This window comes from Oncorhynchus gorbuscha, linkage group LG14 (genome assembly GCF_021184085.1).
Source record: "Oncorhynchus gorbuscha isolate QuinsamMale2020 ecotype Even-year linkage group LG14, OgorEven_v1.0, whole genome shotgun sequence".
Classification (NCBI taxonomy): domain Eukaryota; kingdom Metazoa; phylum Chordata; class Actinopteri; order Salmoniformes; family Salmonidae; genus Oncorhynchus; species Oncorhynchus gorbuscha.
In genome coordinates, this window is record NC_060186.1 from 58,191,026 (window position 1) to 58,215,141 (window position 24,116).

The 24,116-nt window shown below is 42.0% G+C and overlaps 2 protein-coding genes across 4 annotated transcripts in view; one reads left to right on the forward strand and one right to left on the reverse strand.

Moving 5' to 3' along the window:
- The window catches only part of si:ch211-225h24.2 (uncharacterized protein LOC564539 homolog), a 28,759-nt gene extending 25,406 nt beyond the window's left edge, over positions 1-3,353 (forward strand). For both annotated transcript variants that reach the window (XM_046298636.1, XM_046298638.1), the window contains one exon: positions 1,076-3,353. In XM_046298636.1, coding sequence (XP_046154592.1) covers positions 1,076-1,505 — 430 coding nt within the window. In that variant the 3' untranslated portion in view covers positions 1,506-3,353. The remainder of the gene's footprint in view (positions 1-1,075) is intronic.
- A 372-nt stretch (positions 3,354-3,725) lies between these two features.
- On the reverse strand, positions 3,726-21,752 carry fbxo25 (F-box protein 25). 2 transcript variants are annotated; one of them, XM_046298634.1, is made up of 10 exons: positions 21,651-21,752; positions 21,125-21,355; positions 12,226-12,329; positions 12,010-12,059; positions 11,723-11,815; positions 11,467-11,560; positions 10,512-10,696; positions 8,443-8,625; positions 7,958-8,101; positions 3,726-4,465 (listed from the first exon to the last, which is right to left on the reverse strand). In XM_046298634.1, the coding sequence occupies exons 2-10, from the start codon at positions 21,250-21,252 to the stop codon at positions 4,376-4,378; spliced, it is 1,071 nt and encodes a 356-aa protein (XP_046154590.1). In that variant the 5' UTR covers positions 21,253-21,355; positions 21,651-21,752; the 3' UTR covers positions 3,726-4,375. The 2 variants fall into 2 exon arrangements, with proteins under 2 accessions (XP_046154590.1, XP_046154591.1); XM_046298635.1 differs by having other exon boundaries at positions 21,125-21,314; positions 21,651-21,739.
- Positions 21,753-24,116: the final 2,364 nt, after the last annotated feature.

The following is a 24,116-nucleotide window of genomic DNA, read 5'->3' on the forward strand; positions in this document are numbered from 1 at the left end:
AGTTGAGCTCAGAGGGAAAGGGCGAGGTGAGCACTCTGTCTTCCCTCCTTCAGTGAGATGAATGTCCTGTCTCATTTGACCTCTCTGAGAAGGTGAGGCCTATAGTAAGCTCTGCTGGCGCTGCTGCTTTCCCAAAACCACCTAATCCTGGATAGAGCCTCCTGAACACAGACATGCAGACAGACATGCAGACAGACGTGCAGACAGACGTGCAGACAGACATGCAGACAGACGTGCAGACAGACATGCAGACAGACAGACAGACAGACAGACAGACAGACAGACAGACAGACAGACAGACAGACAGACAGACAGACAGACAGACAGACAGACAGACAGACAGACAGACAAAGAGAGAGAGAGTCAGATAGTGAGACAGACAGTCTGGCTCATGTCAACATCCTGTCTCCACAGGGTGTGGAATGTATGGAGGGTAAATCATCATTCAGTGGCAGAAGTACAATACCTCTGGTATCCCTATACAATGCCCTTCTCAATGGGGAACGCACCAGACTCCTACTTTAATGTCCTACCGATGCAGTAGGGGAAGTGAGGGGGAGGGGAAGAAAATATGTCTCTAAAGGAGTAGGTGTAGGGGCTTAGGATGCCCCGTTGTCATGCATACTTCTACTGGATAAGCAGAGCTGTAAATATAAAGTAGGGGTAAAAATGTCTACTTTACCATCCCACACCCTCATGTCCTAGTATCCTGCATGTTCTACACGCTTAGAAAAAAGGGTTCCAAAAGGGTTCTTCGGCTGTCCCAATAGGATAAGCTTTTTTGGTTCCAGGTTGTCTTCCATGTAGAACCCTCTGTGTAAAGGGTTCTACCTGGAACCAAAAATAGTTCTTCAAAGGGTTCCCCTATGGGGACAGCCAAAGAACCCTTTTAGGTTCTAGATAGCACTTTTTTTCTAATAGTGTGTTTAGGATGTGGGCAGGGGAGTACCCATGCGTACATATACACAACTACATTGGACTTCAAGGAACAATGATACATGTATTGTAGTATGTTCTTACTGCTTTTTGTACTCATAGTCCTCTTCATCCTCCCCTCTCTCTGTCTTTGATCAAGGTCCCACAAGAAGAACAAGGAGGAAGGGAAGGAGAAAAACAAGCCAATCACAGAGAAGGGCCACTGCTTCTGGGACAGCGTCACCATGACGATGAGGCAGATCACGCCCACCAGGAAACTGGACAAGCTGGAGGGCTGGGAGCCGCCGCAGTTGCCCGACCAAACCGAAACACCCACCGAGGAGGCAATGGAGGCTCAGAGTGGGACCAGGGACTCGCCTGTGTCCTTCCCCCAGGCCCTGGGGCTCCCGCTGGGGCTGCCCTCCTGGACAGGTCTGGGTCTAGAGGAAGACTCGTCGCACTACGCCAACCTGTCAGAATCGCGGGATTCCACGGCCGTCAGGTGGACAGCCCGCGCCAAAGGCAAGCTGGCCGGAATCAGGAGACGGAGCCGAGGGAGTGTTTCGGAGACATGGGAGGGGTTTAAATAAAAGCTTTACCCCTTACCTGCCAGCAATCCCTGCCCCTCAGCTCATTCCTCAAATTAAGAGGAGGGAAAAAGACATGCCTGTCTGTCTCTGTGCTGCATAAAGAACTGATTTTGTATTCCTCCATTGACATTCTGAGTGCAGTCCTGACTTTTCTGTACAGCATAGACGAACACAGCCCATATATCCCTGACTGTTCACTCCACAACATAGCAGATGAACTTACAAAGCAGACAAGGTCACTAAAATCTATTATTATTGACTTTGTGTTGAAACTGTGTTTTAATGTTGCAGAGACATTGAGCCTGGGAACACATTATGCTAGGTTGATCTGAGTGGACTGGTTTGGCAGTGTAGAGAAAAGGGTCACCATCTTGAAAAGGATGTCATAGATAAGAGGTTGGAAAGTAAAAAAGCAAACACATGAAGGCCTTACACTATCTTAAACTGTGCTATCCACTGGCCTTTGACCATTTTATATTATCAAGCCAAGAGAATGATTTCCAAAGGAGATTTTGTATTGTAACATAGGCATTCATGTTTTATGCTAGAGTGTAGTTTGAGAACAAGACCAACTATGCTACTGTAGGCCTTATTTAATTATACATTTTCCATGTTGTTTGCCCTCCCTGGCCCTGCAGTAAATGTCTACTGGGAGAGGAATGTGTCAGAAGTCTTAGCTCCTAATAAGCATAGCTAAAAGGCTTAAAATGCTTTGTCCAATAATGTGTAATAAGCCTTCCAGGCTCTGAACCATACGTGCAAATGTGTGTTAGCGAATATAGGCTGCTGAATCTGGAGTATTGTTAATGATGATATGATCTAAATGTTGTTACAAGCCCAGCAGATGGCGCTCTGTTGGAGTGTCATGAATACTGTACATTCAAATCTAATGATAAGAAACATTTTCCATGCAATAAGAGGACTGAGCGCCATTTTCTGCATGCAGTCTGTGTGCTGTTTCCCCGATTAGACAAAAAGCCGTGATGTGCCTTTTTCTACAGTATGTGTTGTGGCATGCTTCTCTGCTCACCATTTTGGAATAGACTACTACTAGACCAAGCTCACCATGAGGATCAAATAATGTGATGGGCAATCCCAGCATGCATCACTGCTGCACCCCTCCCTGGTTTTGACTAAATGGTTTTCAGCTACGGACAGATTTGACTTTGTGTAGCAGGCTAGGAGAACTCACACAGCAGGTTAGGACAATTAGGTTAAGGTTAGGAAAAGGTTTAGGGTTAGCAAAAATGCAAAAACTCCCGGTACGACTAGAACATACAACTAGAACATACGACTAGAAAATACAACTAGAACATACAACTAGAAAATATACCATCTAGTATACCATCTAGCCACACCCCTCCCTTCTCATTCATGGCCATAAGAAACTTCCTGTATTCCAGTTATGGTTTCCAACAATTTTGCCAGCAGCCGAGGTGCTTTTGGGACTGTGACAAAAACTAATTCAACAGGCATCGTTAACATGAGATCTGTTGTTGTATGTGCCTATGTAAATGTGTGTTGGTGCTTTAATAGAATAGCAGTGAGTTATTGAAGAATCATTTTATTTCGTTTTCATAGCAAAAACACTGATTGTTTTGTGTGTGATTGCAATTGTATATTGTAATTCCAAACAGAATCAGGCTTTCCTGATGGAAAGTGGTTCGACTTGGACAATCCTTTCATTTAAATATGTGCCTTTATTTTCCAATCCACTTAGTCCCTTCTTCCACAACCACATTTGTGCACAGTTATGGGTTCCTTGCCAAGATGGCTGTTAGAGCTTCTGTATTTACTAAAAAGAAGGGTCCCATTTGTTCAGAAGAATAAAGACCTGCCCTGCCTGGATTGTTTGGTTCTGCTTATTTCAACAAGGTGTCGTTGTGTTCACTCCTAGGTAAAAGCATGGTCAGATTTACTGTGTCAGACTTCAACAACAGAATAGTTCACAATGTGGAGAAACATGCAGGAACACTCTCCTTCATACAGCCTAGCCGCTTGCTAGCCAACTAGCTTACATTGGCTGTCATGACTGTTTAGGACTCCTGTTATGAATGCTCTATGCATGACCTTAACCTCAGACGGAGGGTTCGTGTGAATGTTGCCGAACATACTCTGCTCGGTCTCCTGTGCTGCCGTGATCTGCATGGGTGTTAAGGCTCTAGGTCATATTGTAGTGGATTTTAAAAGGACAAAAGGTCAGATGATTCCCATAGCAACCACAGCCATGAATGCCTTTATTGTAATTAGTTCGCTTCCATCACAGGAAATGAATGATTATACCAACAAGAGTAGCCAACTCCAAGTTACATCTCAGTTGGAATGTTAAAGCAATATTACAACCCCCCATAAAGTCATGTTCACATTTCATTACTGTCTACTTGAAATTTCTGACAAAAGGTGTATCGTAAATAGTCATTGTTACAGCAAACATGTACATTTATTTTTAGTGTTGACGCCTCAAATATGCATGGCGAAAATACACAGGAGGAGATATACTGTACATAAACAGAGACCTACATCTACATTGGACATACATTCTGTTACCAAGAAGGAAAAAATTAAACGGTAGGCAAAATGGCCACCAAGCCATCACATGGAATAATCAGTTGTTATTTCCCAACAAGGTGTCAATAATGAGCACTGCAGTTCTCTTTCATGCCATCCATGCCTCACACTCAAAAACATATCTCCTCTTTTCCTCTCTGTTGTTTTCAGTCAGAGTCAAATATATGCAGAAAAATATAAAACAACAAAACGTCTTCTTCCTCTGAGCCCTTTGTTTTTACACACACTATACACGGAGAGGAGAGGCAAGGCGAGGAGGGGGTAAGTCACCCCTCTCCTGGTCTGGAGTATCAAAAGGAGGTCTAACATTTGAAGAGGTCTATGAAGTGCTGAGGTGAAACAGGCACGAGGCAGTTGTTGGGATCGTTGGCTGTACAAGGATGTCCAGAGTCCTAGGAGATAGGAGGGAGAGCCATTGTTACTATACTATAGCATCACACATTCATACGAGTTCCATGTCAGACAGGACCAACAGTGCCTAAAATACATTTTCTCAAAGAAAACAACCTTAGTCATTTTCAAAGCAAAAAAGCATAACAAACCAGAAGATGAGTGACAACAAGCAGAGTCTAAAACATAATTCATCACCAGGACAACAGAAAAAAAAATGGTGGCCAGAGAGTCAGACATGAGGGGAAGGAAAGTACCTTCAATAATAAGGCCAGGTGGCAGTCCTTTAGGGGTCAGGGACAAGTACATGGGGAGTCAGGAAGAGAGGCAGGAAGTAAGGAACAAGAGAGGGATGGAGAGGGATGCAGAAAGGTTAAAAGATTAGAAACTGAAGGATGGGAGGCTGTCTGGTTCTAACAAAGCCTTGGTTGGCACTGAGAGGAAAGAGGGGTCAATCTACAATGCCAGAGGAGAAATAGAAGGCACATTTCTCTAAATTTAGGAGAGTTACAGTACTTGCAGGAGGAGCCCAGAACAATACTCAGGTTGTTTAGAGTCTAGTACTGCATCATAACACTAGTTAGTGGTGAGAGGAGCTGGCAAGGTGATGTACTCATATGTGCTCAGCCTGCTCACACATTTGAGTCTTAATAGCAATGGTGTGACCAGTCCTTCTATTCATGAGCATCATAAGTGGGGTTATAAAGGTGAAACAAATATTCATAACAGTCATTAACAATAACCTTGCTATAATCCATGCTTTTGAATGAAATGGGTGGTCGGTTTCTTATAGAGAAAATAGGTCAAATCTGTCAATGAGGGTTAGTCAGTTCATTCATTGATCTTTGAGCCGCATGTGAATAATTTGTCTGGTTTCACAGATTAGTTTCCTCCTTAGGTTCGGGATTAGCACAGTCATAAGCATTAACGTTAGCAAACTAAAGCCCAACCAACATGCTAAACCTGTAGATCCCCAGGGAATAGTCCATTTATAGTGTAGAAAACGTGAATTATTCATGTTCTGGGTTCAACTGAAAAGGTTTTTAAAAGGGTAACTCAAATTTAAAAGGTCCTGGGCTGGCGCGGTTACACGTGGTCTTCGGTTGCGGGGCCAGTTGGACGTACTGCCAAAATCTCTAAAATTACGTTGGAGGCGGCTTATGGTAGATAAATTAACATTCAATTCCCTGGCAACAGCTCTGGTGGACATTCCTGCATTCAGCATCCCAATTGCACACTACCTCAAAGCTGGAGAACTCTGTGGCATTGTGTTGTGTGACAAAACTGCACATTTTAGAATGGCTATTTATTGTCCCCAGCACAAGGTGCACCATAGTAACGATCATGCTGTTTAATCATCTTCTTGATATGACACACCTGTCAGTTGGATGGATTATCTTGGCAAAAGAGAAATGCTCAGTAACAGGGATGAAGAAACATTTGTGCACAGAATTTGAGAGAAATAATATTTTGTGCATATGGAACATTGCTGGAATCTTATATTTCATTTCATCTCATGAATCATGACAAACACTTTACATGTTGCGTTTATATTTTTGTTCTGTATATATGAAGACCAAAATTGACTTGCTTCACTATAATTAAGCCTAAAACATCTGGCTTTTGAATGACTTTTTTAAAAAATGAATCAAAAAAACTAAAATCATGAAAATGACTAAGGGCTGAGGTAAGAGGAATGTGCTAAAGTTACATGCTGCTAGCAAAAAGGAGGGGCAGTTAAGCAGTTTGTTGGTTCTGGAAAAGAGGCTGGTTTTCTCTACCCAAATGATGAATCACTTCTAACAGCATAAGACAGAGAGACTATGTTGAATATTTTGGCCGGTGGTTGTGACTACACATTACTGATAAAGATTGTTTTGGCTGTACATTTTCCTCACAGTACATCCCTGTCCAGCTCTCGAGAACCCAACGGGGGCATACAGCCATCCCTAGGGTTCTAAGGTGAATGTATATGGACCACCGCTGGCTACATGTGGACTACAATCCCGACGCTCCGTTTTAACGCTTAGAAGGGTCTTTCTATAAACTAGGATACCAGTGAGGATGTTTTTTTCTCTCATGTCATTACATTAAATATAGGGGGGGGGGGGGGGTCATAGCTATATAGCCAACCTATGTTTAACCCTTAATCATGGTTGGTATCTTGACGGATTTGTCCAAAATCGTGTGACAACTTACTTCTCTCCTTGCATTTATGGCAGTGTAAGCTGTCGTTATATCATATGTTAATCATTAAATCGGTTAAATTAGACATGGTATTTGAACCCTGTAAGAATCCTGGACCTAGCTGTCAAGAGTTTTTTCTATAGAGATCTCAGAAATGTGAAACTACGTTTAGTGAAAACAGTTTATGGGCACACAAATCAAAAATAATGTATGCATTGCAAAATCAAATGCTTCTAACAAAAAAAGAGCCACCTTTCCTTTATACTTAAAATCAATACTATCATTAATGTGCTTCTTCAATAATTATGCATAATACTTGTTAGATGCTCATTTGTTATCCATTCAGCTGATTTTTTCCTAGGTTCCTGTCTTTCTAGGGAGTTTTTCCTAGCCACCGTGCTTCTACATTTGCATTGCTTGCTGTTTGGGGTTTTAGGCTGGGTTTCTGTATAGCACTTTGTGACATTTGCTGATGTAAAAAGGGCTTTATAAATACATTTGATAGGTTGTTGTATAGGTGGTTATGGGGCGATTTGCATATATTCACTTTTATTCCTCTAAGAACACATGAAACTACATGAAAATCTTTTAGATTTTTGTGTCATACGATTTTGAAATGTTGATCCCAATGTCACACATTGTCCCCATTGTTTATAGAAAGACCCAGACACATTAATAATCCTTGCTGGCGATACAGTTTTGGAAACTTTTGGAACTTTACTTTCATATCAGCGAGAAATAATCTTTCAAATACAAAATATACTTACTGTACGCAGTTTTAGCACATATAACAGCCTCCAGCCGACATCCTCCCACCTTGCGCTCACATTTCCAATGGCAAAGGGAGGATGTGTCTTTCTGGAAGCATGCATTATTCACAGCACAGTCATGTGCAACTGTGCTAAAACTGCATACAGTAAGTGTATCTTTTGGACTTGAAAAATAATGTCTTGCTGATATGAAAGACAAGTTCCAAATGTTTCCAAAGCCGTATCACAAGTGAGGCGTATTAACACAGATAGTCGGGGCATTTCCCTCTTATTTTACATTTTAGTTTACTTTTCCTTCTTGATAAGCACATTGCGAACTTGGAAAAATGCTTAATAAATCTATTATTAATATCAACCTAAAAATAGGCATATGTATTATGGGAGTCCCCCCTGATATGCAGCTACGTAACCCATAATAATACGTGTCCGAAATGGCACCCTATTCCCTATGGGCCCAGGTCAAAAGTAGTGCACTATGTAGGGAATAGGGTGCCATTTGAGATGCTATCATATTGTCTAGTGTCTTCTTGTTCTTACCTTCCAGAAGAGGATGCTACAGTGTCTGCAGAAGTGCAGTGTGTCTCCGTACTGCTCTCTCTTGGGGTAGTATTTTTGTAGGGTGTAGTACATGACCTTCCAGTCCACATGGCCCCTCTCTGACAAGATCAGATGCCTGCAGAACTACACACACAAGGAGAAAACACGGTTGACACCAGGGGGAAAGGAAAGAAAGAGATGCTATGGTAACTTCGAAGGGTAATTCCGGAGTTATTTTCTAAATGACCACCATTTCATGTTCAACTCCATAGACCTTATGTAGAATGCCTCCCTTATATTAAATGTGACAACACTGCACTCTGGTGGTCACTGTGTACTACTCAATGAACATGACCCTGTATTCAAGCAGTTTGTGACACTGATTACATTGAATGCCATGTTTAGATAGCCAGTGACTTTACATTTACATTTAAGTCATTTAGCAGACGCTCTTATCCAGAGCGACTTACAAATTGGACTTCTACCTGTTTCTCTGCAAAGTGAAACTGGCACAGATTCTTCCACAGGTGCCGGTCCTCACTGAGCATGTGAAGAGTGGGCGTGGCCTGTCCCAAGTTGATGATGTCACAGGCGTCGGAGAACTTGTACAGGATGTTGTTCTGCATGTCTAGCGGCAGGTCACGCAGCGTCATCCCATTGGACATTTGCTGAGGGGGGGGGGGGGGGGGGGGTCGGGGGGAGAAATATACGCATGTTGAAACTATGGAAAGACTGTCACATAACTACCAGGTCAATTATCCTCCAAGCAGAGGGTCTCTCGTCTCTTAAAACTAAACAGACGACACACGTCTAAGTACGGAAGTTACAACTTTTTACAAAGCAAACATTAACCACCTTGATAATGAGACAGAAAACGAACCAGTCAATCTCTGAAGCCTAGCCAGTCTGATTTGGATTCAGCCAAACATCAGAACAAGAGTTGGCTAAAGCAGAACCAGATTGACACCTAGTTAAGGATAACCCAGGCTGGCTGGGGCTGCAGCATTCCAATACACAATACAACACTGAGAGGACCCGATGACTGAACACTGTCACCATGCCAAATCATATCAAATGTTATTGGTCACACATGTAATTAGCAGATGTTATTGGTCACACACGTAATTAGCAGATATTGCGGGTGTAGCTAAATTCTTTCTCTTCTAGTTCCGATAGTGAAGTAATATCTAACAAGTAATATCTAACAAATTACACAACACATACCCAATACACACAAATCTAAGTAGGAATGAATTAAGACTCTATACATATGGACGAGCGATTTCAAGGCGGAACGGACTAAGATACTGTAGAAAACAGTATATACACATGAGATGAGTAATGCAAGATATGTAAACATTAAGTGAAATAGATACCATAGAATAGTATAGAATACAATATATACATACAAGATGAGTAATGCAAGATATGTAAACATTATTAAAGTGACTAGTGTTCCATTCCTTAAAGTGGCCAGTGATTCCTAGTCTATACCTATAGGCAGCAGTCTCTAATGTGCTACAGTCTGAGGGCCTTGAGACAGGAGCTATTTTTCAGTCTCCAGGTTCCAGCTTTGATGCACCTGTACTGACCTCGCCTTCTGGATGATAGCGGGGTGAACAGGCAGTGGCTCGGGTGGTTAATTTCCTTGATGATCTTTTTGGCCTTCCTGTGACAAGGGGTGCTGTAGGTGTCCTGGAGTGCGGGTAGTTTGCCCCCGGTAATGCGTTGGGCAGACCGCACCACCCGATCATCTCCTTTGTTTTGTTGACGTTGAGTGAGAGGTTGTTTTCCAGGCACCACACTCCCAGAGCCCTCATCTCCTCCCTGTAGGCGGTCTCGTCATAGTAGGTAATCAAGCCCACTACGGTTGTGTCGTCTGCAAACTTGATGATCGAGTTGGATGCGTGCTTGGCCCTGCAGTCATGGATGAACAGGGAGTACAGGAAGGGGCTAAGCACGCACCTTTGTGGGGCCTCAGTGTTGAGGATCAGCGGACTGAAGGGGATGTTTCCTACCTTCACCACCTGGGGGCTGCCCGTCAGAAAGTCCAGGACCCAATTGCACAGTGTGGGGTTTAGACCCAGGGCCTCAAGCTTAATGATGAGCTTGGAGGGTAATATGGTGTTGAATGCTTAGCTATAGTCAATAAACAGCATTCTTACATAGGTAGTCCTCTTGTCCAGATGGGATAGAGCAGTGTGCAGAGTGATGGCGTTTGCATCGTCTGTGGATCTATTGGGGCGGTAAGCAAATTGAAGTGGGTCTATGGTGGCAGGTAAGGTGGAGGCGATATGATCCTTGACTAGTCTCTCAAAGCACTTCAGGATGACGGAAGTGAGTGCTATGGGGCGAGTGATTTAGTTCAGTTACCTTTGCCTTCTTGGGTACAGGAACAATGGTGGCCATCTTGAAGCATGTGGGAACTGTACCCAGGTCAGTACCCAGGTCAGCAGTAGACTTCCCTTATAGAGCCATGGCTGAACTATAAGGTGTGAGGGCTTTTAGGCCCATAGTCAGCCGTTTAAAAAAGGACCCCCCCCCAATACTCTACCTTGGGTATCTGCAGGTTGTTGAGCTGCTGCTGCCAGTTGAGGATGGTCTCCAGCCTGCAGACCCAGATGTTGATGTTGCCCACCAGGACAGACTTGCCCATGCCTCGGGTCAGGATGCACAGGGTGGAGCTCAGGTCCTGCAGCAGCTCCTTGATAAGGCGAGGGTTATGATGGTCCTCCAGAACTGGACACAAAGAGAGAACAAAGACGTTAAAACAGTGTCAAAAAAACACCCTATAACTACATCAATATTCACTGTCGTTCATACCAGGTCTCTCTCTCGAGATAAATGTTATGTTTTTTGTAATGGAAATAATGTAGTCAAATTCAATAATATATATATATATTTTTTTTAACTGTACAGGAAAATCTTTATCAAAAGTCGAAGCATTTTACCATTACTCCAAAAGCAAAACCACCAGTTGAAGAACGTACTGTACTCTCAAGGCATGCATGAAGCCAAAGCAAAATAGGTCTTTATATACTGCAGCGAATTCATGTTTTCCTTCCTGAGGCGTGTGGTTGTGTGACCTAAAGCTTAGATCTGATGGCTCCTTTGATCCGCCCGGCAACAGCAGCTCAGTAATGACGGGGCACTACAGCTGTGTGGTTTAGTGGCGGGACAATCACTGACACAGCAGCAGTGGGACCGGTTCTACTGCCACATTGACGAGACCAAACAATGCCAAGAAACCCAGTATTAGACTGTCAGTTTGAGGGCATAGAATTGAGAACAGAGAGACGTGTTGTTCTCAGAGAAAGCATGAGGCTGCATTTCACTTCTCCAACCAGGGAGCAGTGCCAACACTAATGTAAGTATGGCTCAGAGCTAAAACCAGGGGCTGTGCCATTAGGCAATGTGCTGTGGTTATACGGTGTTATTCTGACAGGCCATTGAGTACAGACCAGGGAGGTACAGCATGATGAGGACATATCCCTCTCAGTCTCGCTCACCCTTCCGTACGATCTTCTCCAGCACGTTGAAGTAGTTCTTCTGAGCTGCTCCACTGAGGGACGGCAGCTGAGACCTGGCTATGAGCTGGAGGAGCTGCACAGAGGGAGAGGGTAAGAGAGAGGGAAGTAAAAGAGTGAGAGGACAGGACACAAACCAAGGACTAGTATCAACACATATCCAGTAGTATTGATACACGCAGTTTTAGTGATCAAGCTAAATCATGCTTATAATTCAGATAGTTAACCAACAGCTTACTTTTGCCACATAGGTAAATCTCTGGATGTCCTGAGTGGCACTGGAAAAATCTAGACGGTTGAAGGCTTCCCCTAGTGTGCAGTATCCATGTCTCTAAGGTAATAACACAAACTTAATTACCAAAACACATACCATGTATGGTAAAGAGTAGAATGGGCAATAAACAAAATCTAGTGGACATTCTCAGTATTATTTACTGTCCATTAAATTTAGCATAAACTGTGTATCCACATTCCAGGTCTTGGGTTGCACTGTTATATGGTGCGGTTGACCTAAACTTTCCTCACCTCTCTTGTGCTCTCCTTCTGAACATAGATCCACTTCTCCTGGTAAACAACTGGGAAAAGAGAGAGATTTACTTTGCTATTTATCAGAACTGTTTTGTTAAACCACAGTTGCCAAACCTCATGCTAGCTGGCTAGCATTCCTAATAGCTCGTGGTTGGCCATTTTCCCCCAAAGACCTTTAATGGGAATAAGATGGCTGCGGTCAGTGCTACTCACACTGTGATTTGGTGTTGTTATTGTAGAAGTCTTTTTTCCTCTTTTTGGCGTCTACCTCACACACATTTCCAGTAAACAGATTCTCTTTGTTTTCATCGCACAGCCTGTTTCAGAAAGACAAGGTAGACATGAAAGGAGCATTAATAGCATTGTTTATGAGTGTTGGCATGTTGGACGTCAGTCTATTTATGTAACAAACTAAGTGGCTGTCCACACTGCAGAAGGCCACAGCCTGGCCATGCCCAGATGACTGCCTGACTACCCCTCTGAGGTGATTAAGACTGGCACAGCCCTGATCTGACCTGGCTGACCTCTTGTTTCTCAGAAAGACTCATGGAGAAGGTCAGGGACTATTTTCCGACCATAACATCAGCTCTAATGCTGGACAAGATCGGCTAATCTCTTTATCTAGGAAACCACGTTCGGATAAACAATTAACTTCAGATTTCCGAAAATCTCTGACTTGCATTGATGCTAGGGTGTGTATATGACTGTATGCCAATAGGTCACAGATCACAGCTTGTATCCATGAGGTTATATCACTGTCATTGTATCATTGAGGCAAGCATAAGATATCTAGCAGCAAATCAACTTCCCATCACAGGCAGCTAATCTCAAAATCCAGATTATACCGCAACTATCAGATTATACCGCAACTATCAACTTCCTACAGTCCTGTTTAGGTCTATGTTCCGTGTGTACCTGTGGCTACACGGCTGCCTGTAGGGTGGAGTGGCAGACTATGTCTTGTTTTGCATTCATGGCTACAATTCATAGTGATACTTCTGTTGGGGCTACCCTTAGGGGACGTTTCAGTACTCGGACAAATTTCAGATTACATCTTCAAACAGGTTTGTGAAAGTATGGCTCGAGGCCTGTATCTCTGAGGGCTCCAGTATACTAAAACACAAATTATGAATGCACTTCTCCAGTATACTAAAACACAAATTATGAATGCACTTCTCCAGTATACTAAAACACAAATTATGAATGCACTTTTTGCTCAACTCAGACAGACCATATGATAATATTCCTGCACTGCCATGTAGGCCAAAGGAATGAACTGAAAATAAATAGGTTAAATAAATAAAACTTCTGGTCTTGCCCTTGACAGAGATTGGTTTGCCCTCTTTGTATCAGCAGAGCTTTCATTACTCCCACTGGACTTCATTACAGTTCAAATATATGGCAACAGGCTTTAATCCTCAGTCCAACAGCATACCTGTAACACAGGGAAATGTATTGGCTCTATCAGACAGGCTTTTGAAATATATTTTAAAGACTGTAAAAAATATTTCCCAGATTAAATAGTCACATGTTCTCCATAAAATGAGTTTATAGTAATTTGGGTGAACTACCTCTTTAACCCCTAGTCCATGTTGTTGCTCCTACATGCTTTTGTGGTTGTTGCTACTGTTATCTGGAACATAGTGCATCTGGAACTTCATTGACCATCACCTTGCTCTGATCTCTATGGGTGTTGCGTTCTCGCTCTACACAGACAATCAGCAGGTTTAATGAGGACTGGCTGCTAGATCAAAGTGAGTGGTCCACTGATGCTCTCCATGCATTAGTAATACATGTGTTCAGCCTTATCATGTGACCATCTCAGGAGCAGAGCTCTGAGACTCTCCCTCCAGCCTGTCTCAGATCCACACAGACTGACCACAGGTAGGGGGCTGGAGATGAAGCAATTCATTGGTGTGGATAAAACATTTTTGCATGTGACACATGCAGCTTATCCAGGCTGGAGGCTAATTCAGGACGTTTTATGGACTGGTCCCACTGCTTAAAGCACGCACAAACTAACGTGCACACACACACACCAATCAGTAACAGGGAATTAGAGGTCAGGAATGCAATGAACTAACATTTCACAGAGGATTCTCACTGCAGCATGCCTGGACAGAGAAGGAAAAACAAAAACCCTCAGACAAGAGGAACAGAGCAATGTTGGCTCTCAAACTACTCGAAATATACTCTGTACAGTCAATGTGGGGCTTTGACAGTCGATGTTTAGCTTTTACATGGCATCAGCTAAATGGCTGAGAGAGAGCTGAACCACTGTGTTGGACTTGGATTAGTACAATAGCAGGCATAATGATTTCAGTCTGTGGGAGTGTTTGTTTAGCAGTCAATGGCCACTGTGGGGGGGGGGGGGGGGGGGGGGGTACTGTATGATGTCATTGGCCTTTGAGTCGGGATGTTTTTGGGAGGAATCACTGAGAGGAAATTATGTTATCGGTTATTGTGTGGTGCAATGTCATCATCTGTTTATCTGTGAGGTATTTGTAGGATGTTTATTGTCAACTGTTGTACTGTGAGGTACTGGATGGCCAACTCTACATTTGATGACACCATTAAAAACATTTTTTTAAAAGGTACTCAGCGATTAGCCTATACTATTATAACCATCTGAGATTTAAAAAAAATACATGTAGCAAATCATAACAATCAGATGTAATACTCTGCCACGTCAAAATAGAAGATTATTATTTTTCCAAATCCGTTTTGTTTGTCTAGACTGGAGCACCACAGGCGTTAGACAGAGCTAGCTCTGAATGGGAAAACCCCTGGCCTAAAAGCCTCATCATTCACTATCACCACAGTCCACAGGACATAACAGAACATGTTTCCTGCAGATAACAGGCCAGCACTCCTGCTGAGAGAAGTCAGACTGCCCAAAACCCCATTTTAACTGACAAGAGACAAACAAAAGTAACTCGTTTGTAGCCACTGCTATAGCATAAAATACCATGCTGATTTGATGAACACCCTGCATAGTAAATCCTTCTAAATCTCTTTATATGGCAATACAATGCAGGGTCAAACCCATGCACCCAATTATAGCATTCCATAAATATGAATCAGCCACAAAACCTGAGAGAGAGGAGGGTAGGAAAAATCCTGGCAACTTTATTCAATAGGTTTGCTAGTGAATGTTAAATTGAACCACATGTCAGAACAGATGTGAGAGAGGGTGTTAATATTTCATTCAGTACAGATGTGGAACATTTTTACCTTAACTTACCCTGTCCTTATACACAATTTAGGCTACCCCACACCCAGGGTAAGTTGTGCCAAGAGATGAGACCACTTTTTTAGACAAGCTCTTTACATTAATGCAAATTATTTCCAGGGATCCACAACATCCTGAAATATATGTAGATACCTTTGTTAGAAAGAATATTCTCTTGACGTAGTGATGAAGGTAAAAAAATAAATAAAAAAAAAGGCTCCAGATACCCCACTACTGACTTATGAATCTGCCAGTCATGTCTATTTCCCAATACAACTCTCCACAGGTTGCATAGCTGGAGACGGCTAGCGGGTATGGAGTCAGTTCCCTCAGACAATCAGTCAAACAAACAACTATTATCAGTATTCACACTTACTGTCTGACAGGCTGTGGGAGAAACAGGAACCAGACACATCTGTTTAAAAACACTCTGTCCTAGGACCTCCCGGGTGGCCGCAGTGGTTACGGGCGCTGTGCAGCAGCGCCAGCTGTGCCACCAGAGACTCTGGGTTCGCGCTCAGGCTCTGTCGTAACCGGCCACGACCGGGAGGTCCGGGGGCAACGCACAATTGGCCTAGCGTCGTCCGGATTAGGGAGGGCCTGGCCGGTAGGGATATCCTTGTCTCATCGCGCACCAGCGACTCCCGTGCCGGGCCGGGCGCAGTGCGCGCTAACCAAGGTTGCCAGGTGCACAGTGTTTCCTCTGACACATTGGTGCGGCTGGCTTCCGGGTTGGATGCGCGCTGTGTTAAGAAGCAGTGCGTATGACTTTCAACCTTCATCTCTCCCGAGCCCGCACGGGAGTTGTAGCGATGAGACAAGATAGTACGAAATTGGGGAGAAAAAATAAAAAAAGTCCTTAACCCACACTGATGATGATAACAGAGATCTTTCTCAGTTTACCTTCATCCTATGGCACATCTTCACCAGTTGGATCATCCTGACTGACTCACTTTACTCTGGTCTTGCTTCATCTTCACCAGTTGTAAGGCAGTTAACGGTTTATTCATTTTCCAGGTGAGATGTTTTTTGCATTTGATGTATTTACTATCATATGGAGACATAAACATTTACTCTGAGTCTTCCAATATAAATTTTAAAACAATTTAGTTATGAACTGAACTTTAATTAAATTAGTTGACTCTTCACAAGGGAGGATTTCACTGAACAACAAAAGGGAATATTGAAAGCTCCCCAATGATCCATCGCATCTCTCAATAACATTTTCAACATACATCTGTAAAATGATAGTCGAGAAACAAAAGCGTTGGTGGTCTTCCATGTCTTCTCCCTAGACCTCAATGTCCACCTCTTGAATATCAGAATCAGAGGCCTCATCTTCACTGTCACTTTCCAACCTTGAGGATGGCTCGTTGTCAGGCTCAAAAAGCCTAAAATTTGCCCAAGTGGCCACCAATTCTTCAACCCTTGTATTGGTCAGCCAGTTGCGTGCCTTGGTGTGTGTGTTCCCAAACAAGGACCAGTTACGCTCTGAGGCGGGGGTTTGGAGGATGGAGGCAACAGGGGAAAGATCCACAAAGTCCCTTCCACCAGGTGGCTGATGAGACGTTGGCACGACTGCCATATTGCATCTCCATCCCAAAGCCATTGCTTGGAAGTGTACTTTGCCAGACTGCCACGAACCTTGCCCTCATCCAGGCCAAGGTGCAAGACACGGTAGTGATGACACCATAGGCCTTGTTGATCGCTGATCTCTGCTCTTGCCAGCATACTTGGGGTCCAACATGTATGCCGCGGCATGTATGGGCTTCAGGCAGAAGTCTTCATGCTTTTTGATGCATTTCAGAACTGCAGTTTCCTCTGCTTGGAGCAACAGTGAAGTGGGCAGGGCAGTACGGATTTCTTCTCTTACATCTGCAAGCAAAGTCTGAACATCAGACAGAATGACACTGTCTCCCTCAATCAGTGCAATGGCCACTGCTATAGGTTTCAGGAGTTTCAGGCTGCTTTACCACTCTCTCCCAAAATACATCACCCAGGAGGATCCTTTTGATGGGGCTGTCCATATTGGCAGACTGTGATCTGGCCATTTCTTGGAGACTCCTTCCCCTCCAGGAGACTGTCAAACATGATGACAGCAACACCCCAACAGGTGTTGCTGGGCAGCTTCAATGTGGTGCTCTTATTCTTCTCTTTGCTTGGTGAGGTAGATTGCTGCTATAACTTGATGACCCTCCACATACACTCTGCAAGAGAGCCAAGGAAATGGGTGGGTATCCACTGTTTTCAGTGCCATTATGTCCTTGAGGAGCAGATTCAATGCATGAGCAGCACAGCCAATGGGTGTAATGTGAGGGTAGGACCCCTCCACTTTAGACCAAGCAGCCTTCATATTCGCAGCATTGTCTGTCACCAGTGAAAATACATTCTGTGGTCCAAAGTAATTTATAACTGCCTTCAGCTCATCTGCAATGTAGAGATCAGTGTGTCTGTTGACCACCCACCACAGATGATTGCAATACAGTCTACTTTCTCTATGATTTGCATGACCTTCACTTGAAGACTGAACTCTGTATCCAGCAAATGAGTTGATAAATGTCTGGTTGGAGGGGTGTAAGAACATTCAGAGAACATTCAGAAATATCTTCCAATACACATTGTCTGTGAGCATCAGCTCGAACAAGACATTCATCAGCATTTCTCTGACTACGTTCCTCCGTTGAGTCAAAAGACTTCAGATTCCAGGACCATGAGCTGTTGCTATCAATAAGGTGTCCGATTCATCATTTTCACCTCCAATAGAAGTAGAGGGACTTTTGTCAGAGATTGCTTGTTGTGAGCGCTGAGGGAAATGTATGCACTTGGCCAGATGATTGTGCATTTTTGTTGCATTCTTCACATTTGATTTGGCACAGTTTATGCAAATGTACACAGCTTTTCCTAATACATTAGCTGCACTGGACACATCAGATGGTGCCCGTGGCATTTTCCTGTAAAGATTAGGAAATAAATTAGTTAAAATACAATTCCATGTACAGATAAATAGTTAAGCAGCTAGATTAAACAACTCCTTTGTAAGATACATGTTTTAAAATTAAACCTGTATGGAAACAGGTGAATTAACACTCAGTTAGCAGGCTCATGCAAGCTAAACCCCAAATGGTAGCAAAAACAAACTAGCAGAAATTGTTAACAAGTGATAAATGATTTAAACACACTGTGCTGTAGGCTACTACATACCAGTTAACAAAAAATAATTTATGTCATATAAAATATATTCACCTCACCCAGTAGCATAATCAAAACTTACCAGAAAGCATGTAGTCCTCAGCTCAGACAGTGTAATAGTGTGGGCTCAATAGCATCTCATTAGTGTGCAAGATCTTGAGAATCAGCTGCACATGTGATGGAAGAATGCATTGTGCATGCAGAGGGTTGCAATTCCATTGAATTGGGGATAGTTTAACCAAAATATGCCACAGGACCTAGAATTGCCTTGTGTATCCTAAGCAAAATTCCCAGGCTTAACTTCCCATGGAAAATTTCCAGAAAAATCCCTGAAATTTACTGGAAAGTTTCCAACCCTAATGTCGATTATGGTAGCCCCCCACACCTCTCCGATTCAGAGCGGTTTCCTAACCACCCACGCGCACACACACACACGTTCAGTGGTGTAAAGGACTTAAGTCATTTTTTGGGGTGTTTGTACTTTACTATTCATATTTTTCTACAACTTTTACTCCACAACATTCCTAAAGAAAATAATTAACATTTTATGCCTTACATTTTCACTGACAGCAAAAATTACTCTTTACATTTTGAATGCTTAGCAGGACAGGAACATTTTATAATTCACACACTTATCAAGAGAACATCCATGGTCATCCCTACTGCCTATGATCTGGTAGACTCACTAAACACAAATGCTTCGTTGGTAAATTGTCTGAGTGTTGAAGTGTACCCCCTGGCTATCCTTAAATTTAAATAAAGACAATTGTGGCATCTGGGTTGCTTAATAAGGAATTTGAAATTATTTATACTTTAGACATATTTTAGCGATTACATTTACTTTTGAAACTTACCTATATTTAAAACCAAATACTTTTACTCAAGTAATATTTTACTGGGTGACTTTCACTTGAATCATTTTATTTTAAAAGGCATCTTTACTTTTACTCATGTGCATCTATGACACTTGGCTACTTTTCCTCACCACGGCACACATTTCAGTGAGGAAAGCCATTAGATCAGTAATAAATGGCAGACTACATCTCTGCTCAAAACCCTGTTTTTCAATGGAAACCAATATCCAAATGATGAAATAGAGTGTTGGGAGTAACAATGGTAGATTCTTCATACAGAAAGGCTACCAGATGCTGCCTGACTGTACAGAGCAGCTAATACAAGACAATATCATAGATGGTGCAGGGTGTCATGTAAATATCTATTATTTTGAGCATTTTGTATTTTTTGTGATAAAATTTACATGACACAGGGCTTTTAATGAGGATCATTTCAAGCATGTGAGCATCAGTTGATTCATTGTATACTTCTCATCTGCAATGGAGCCAAAAAGCAAAGTCTATAGCCAACTTTATTAGATTTAATACTAACCAATCAAAACAAAGTCAACGTCAATTGTAATCGATCTGAATGATAAGACTTTACATGAACTAGATTCATTTCACATGGTTATATTACTGACATGTGTATGAACGCTATTATACATTTTTATTTTTTATTTTAAAGGTGGCATACCTTGTGTGTTCTACAAATCAACTCAAGCATACAGCAACTCATGAGAAACAGGCAGAGTAATATATATATATATATATACATATATATATATATATACATATACATACATATACATACATACATATACATATACATACATATACATATACATACATACATACATACATACATACATACACACACACAGTACAAGTCAAGAGTTTGGACACCTACTCATTCAAGGGTTCTTCATTTGGAAGATATTCTACATTGTAGAATAATATCAAAGTTATCAAAACTATGAAATAACACATATGGAATAATGTAGTAACCAAAAAAAAAGTGTTAAACAAATCAAAATATATTTTATATTTGAGATTCTTCAAAGTAGCCACCCTTTGCCTTGATGACAGCTTTGCACACTCTTGGCATTCTCTCAAACAGCTTCACCTGGAATGTGTTTCCAACAGCCTTGAAGGAGTTCCCTAGAATGCATTCCAATTAGCATGTGTGTCTTGTTAAAAGTACATTTGTAGAACAAATTATTATTTACAATGACGGCCTACTCCGGCCAAACAGTAACAACGCAGGGCCAATTTTGCGCCACCCTGTTGGACTCCCAATCACGGCCGGTTGTGATACAGCCTGGAATCGAACCATGGTCTGTAGTGACACCTCTAGCACTGAGATGCTAGAGCCCTGCATCAGAGGTGCTGCATCAAAGCACTGCATCAGATGAACAGGCCTCCAACAATCACCCAACCTCAACCCAATTGAAAAAGCTTTGGATGAGTTGGACCGCAGAGTGGAGGAAAAGCAGCAAACAGGTGCTCAGCATATATGGGAACTCCGTCAAGACTGTTGGAAAAGCATTCCAGGTGTAGCTGGTTGAGAGAATGCCAAGAGCGTAGAAAAGCTGTTATCAAGGTAAAGGGAGGCTACTTTGAAGAATCTAAAATTGTATTTTATTTGTTTAACACTTTTTCAGTTACTACATGATTCCATGTTGTTTCATAGTTTTGATGTCTTCACTAGTATTCTACAATGTAGAACATAGTAAAAATAAAGAAAAACCCTTGAATGAGTTCGTCTGTCCAAAATGTTGACTGCTACTGTATGCATGTATATATCAATAGGTGAATTATTAAGAGCGATGAGGGCACGTACGTAAATGGCACTTACTCTTCCAAGTCTATTCCGTTGTTGTTGTCCCTCAATTCATTCCCATAGAACTCGATCCTCTTCCAGCCATCCTCGGTCTTGATCCAGCTCCATCCTGGCGACCTCCAGTCCTGGCCCAAGAAAGGCATCCTTCACCCGGGGAATGTGCAAGGAGATGTTTGTGTAGCTAGCTGCTAGTTAGTTACTGTACCTGTGTGTGTATTGTTGTATTGCCACGGTTAAAATAAATCGCTGTAAGAGAAATTACACATTTTAGCGATTTCTAGTTTTGTATAAAAAAATCAACATCAGTTGTCAACACTGTTGAATGTACAATAAAGATAAAGTCATTGTTAAATATTGACTACTATTGCGGATATCTGTCAAGCACAGTTCTCTGGTTGAGCCGAGTTAGAAAAAGGCAGAGCAAATGACAGCTGGCAAACTGATTATCCGGAAAAAAAGATTATCAGACTATAGAGACAGACGACTATTGTGTTTCTTAGTTAAACATATATTTCCAATAAAACAATCAAACCAAACTTACTTCGAGAGCGATTAGGTTGTTGAATTGAGAAACGCAGCTTTGCTCTGGAAATATTGACGGAAGTAAACATATCGTACAATAGAATGTGACACGCCTCCTACCTTTCTGTGATTGGACGTATGGCTTTCTTTATCTTGTTGCTACCCGGAATTATATCGCTGATTGGCTGTCACTATTGTCAATCATTATCTTTTTTATCTACTGTGTTTTGCTATGAAATTTGTATACACGTGATAGAAACCTCGCACATGTATCCGAGTGTATTGGTTTGGATATGGGGAAGGGATATAATGCCGAGCTTGCTAAACTGAACGGTATGGGTTGACTTCGCTCTAAGACATGTACTATTTTGATACCACTATAGGCTATTTAGCTCTGTCATGATATCCCAGTTACAAATGGTGACCATGGGACTATAAGGTTCCAACTGACATTTTGGTTTTAAAAAAAGTACATTGACAATAAAACAATTTTAAATCAGAAAGTTATATCTGCGCAAACACCTTTTAACTTGGTGCCATAAGGTTATATCAGCAATCCAATTACACAATTCTGGGTTGTCAATCAAAAATAATTGTATGTAAGGTGATATTCAGTGCATTCGGAAAGTATTCAGACCCCTATACTTTTCCATATTTTGTTACTTTACAGCCTTATTCTAAAATGGATGAAAAAATACATAATAAAAATGTGGACATGGCTACTCATTCAAGGGTTTTTATTTATTTGGACTATTTTCGACATTTTAGAACAATAGTGAAGACATCAAACATTGAAATAACACATATGGAATCTTATAGAAAGCAAAAAAGTGTTAAACAAATCCAAATATATTTTATATTTGAGATTCTTTAAAGTAGCCACCTTTTGCCTTGATGACAGCTTTACACACTCTTGGCATTCTATCAAGCAGCTTCATGAGGTAGCCACCAGGAACGAGTTTCAATGAACAGGTGTGCCTTGTTAAAAGTGAACTTGTTGAATTTCTTTCCTTCTTTATGCATTTGAGTGAATCAGTTGTGTTGTGACAAGGTAGGTATACATAAGGTATACAGAAGACAGCCCTATTTGGTAAAATACCAAGTCCATATTATGGAAAGAACAGCTCAAATCAAATAAGCAAAGAGAAAAGACAGTCAATCATTATTTTAAGACATGAAGGTCAGTCAATCTGAAAAAGTTTATAAAAAAAAAAACATCAAGAGCAATGTGGAAACTGGCTCTCATGAAGCCTGCCACAGGAAAGGAAGACATAGAGTTACCTCTGCTGCAAAGGATACGTTCATTAGAGTTACCAGACTCAGAAATTGCAGCCCAAATAAATGCTTCACAGAGTTCAAGTAAGAGACGCATCTCAACATCAACTGTTCAGAGGAGACTGCATGAATTGCTGCAAAGAAACCACTACTAAAGGACACCAATAAGAAGAGAAGAGACTTGCTTGGGTCAAGAAACACAAGCAATGGACATTAGACCGGTGGAAATGGAGTCCAAATGTTAATAATAATAATATATGCCATTTAGCAGACGCTTTTATCCAAAGCGACTTACAGTCATGTGTGCATACATTCTACGTATGGGTGGTCCCGGGGATCGAACCCACTACCCTGGCGTTACAAGCATTACATTACATTTAAGTCATTTAGCAGACGCTCTTATCCAGAGCGACTTAGCGCCATGCTCTACCAACTGAGCTACAGAAGGACCACCATGTTAGATTTTTGGTTCCAACCGCTGTCTTTGTGAGACGCAGAGTAGGTAAACGAATGATCTCTGCATGTCTGGTTCCCACCGTGAAGCATGGAGGAGGAGGTGTGATGGTGTGGAGGTTTTTTGCTGGTGACAGTGTCAGTGATTGATTTAGAATTCAAGGCACACTTAACCAGTATGGCTACTGTAGCGATACGCCATCCCATCTGGTTTGCGCTTAGTGGGACTATCATTTGTTTTTAAACAGGACAATGACCCAAAACACACCTCCAGGCTGTGTAATGGCTATTTGACCAAGGAGAGTGATGGAGTGCTCCATCAGATGACCTGGCCTCCACAATCACCCAACCTCAACCCAATTGAGATAGTTTGGTATGAGTTGGACCACAGAGTGAAGGAAAAGCAACCAACAAGTGTTCAACATATGTGAGGATTCCTTCAAGACTGTTGGAAAAGCATTCTTCATGAAGCTGGTTGAGAGAATGCCAAGAATGTGCAAAGCTGTCATCAAGGCAAAGGGTGACTACTTTGAAGAATCTAAAATGTAACACGTTTTTGGTTACTACGTGATTCCATATGTATTATTTCATAGTTTTGATGTCTTCACTATTATTATACATTGTAGAAAATAGTGAAATAAAGAAAAACCCTTGAATAGGTAGGTATGTCCAAACATTTGACTGGTACTGTATGTTTTCAGACCCTTTGCTATGAGACTCGAAATTGAGCTCAGGTGCATCCTGTTTCCATTGATCA

What these genes read in the sequence shown, in the direction of transcription:
- fbxo25 (XM_046298634.1), bottom strand. Translation starts at nt 21,252, where the DNA reads ATGCCTTTCTTGGGCCAGGACTGGAGGTCGCCAGGATGGAGCTGGATC. An exon ending in GATTTACCTATGTGGCAAAA is followed by an intron (nt 11,561 to 11,722) that starts GTAAGCTGTTGG and finishes CCCTCTGTGCAG; the next exon opens with CTCCTCCAGCTCATAGCCAG. An exon ending in GGAGAAGATCGTACGGAAGG is followed by an intron (nt 10,697 to 11,466) that starts GTGAGCGAGACT and finishes CTTTGTGTCCAG; the next exon opens with TTCTGGAGGACCATCATAAC.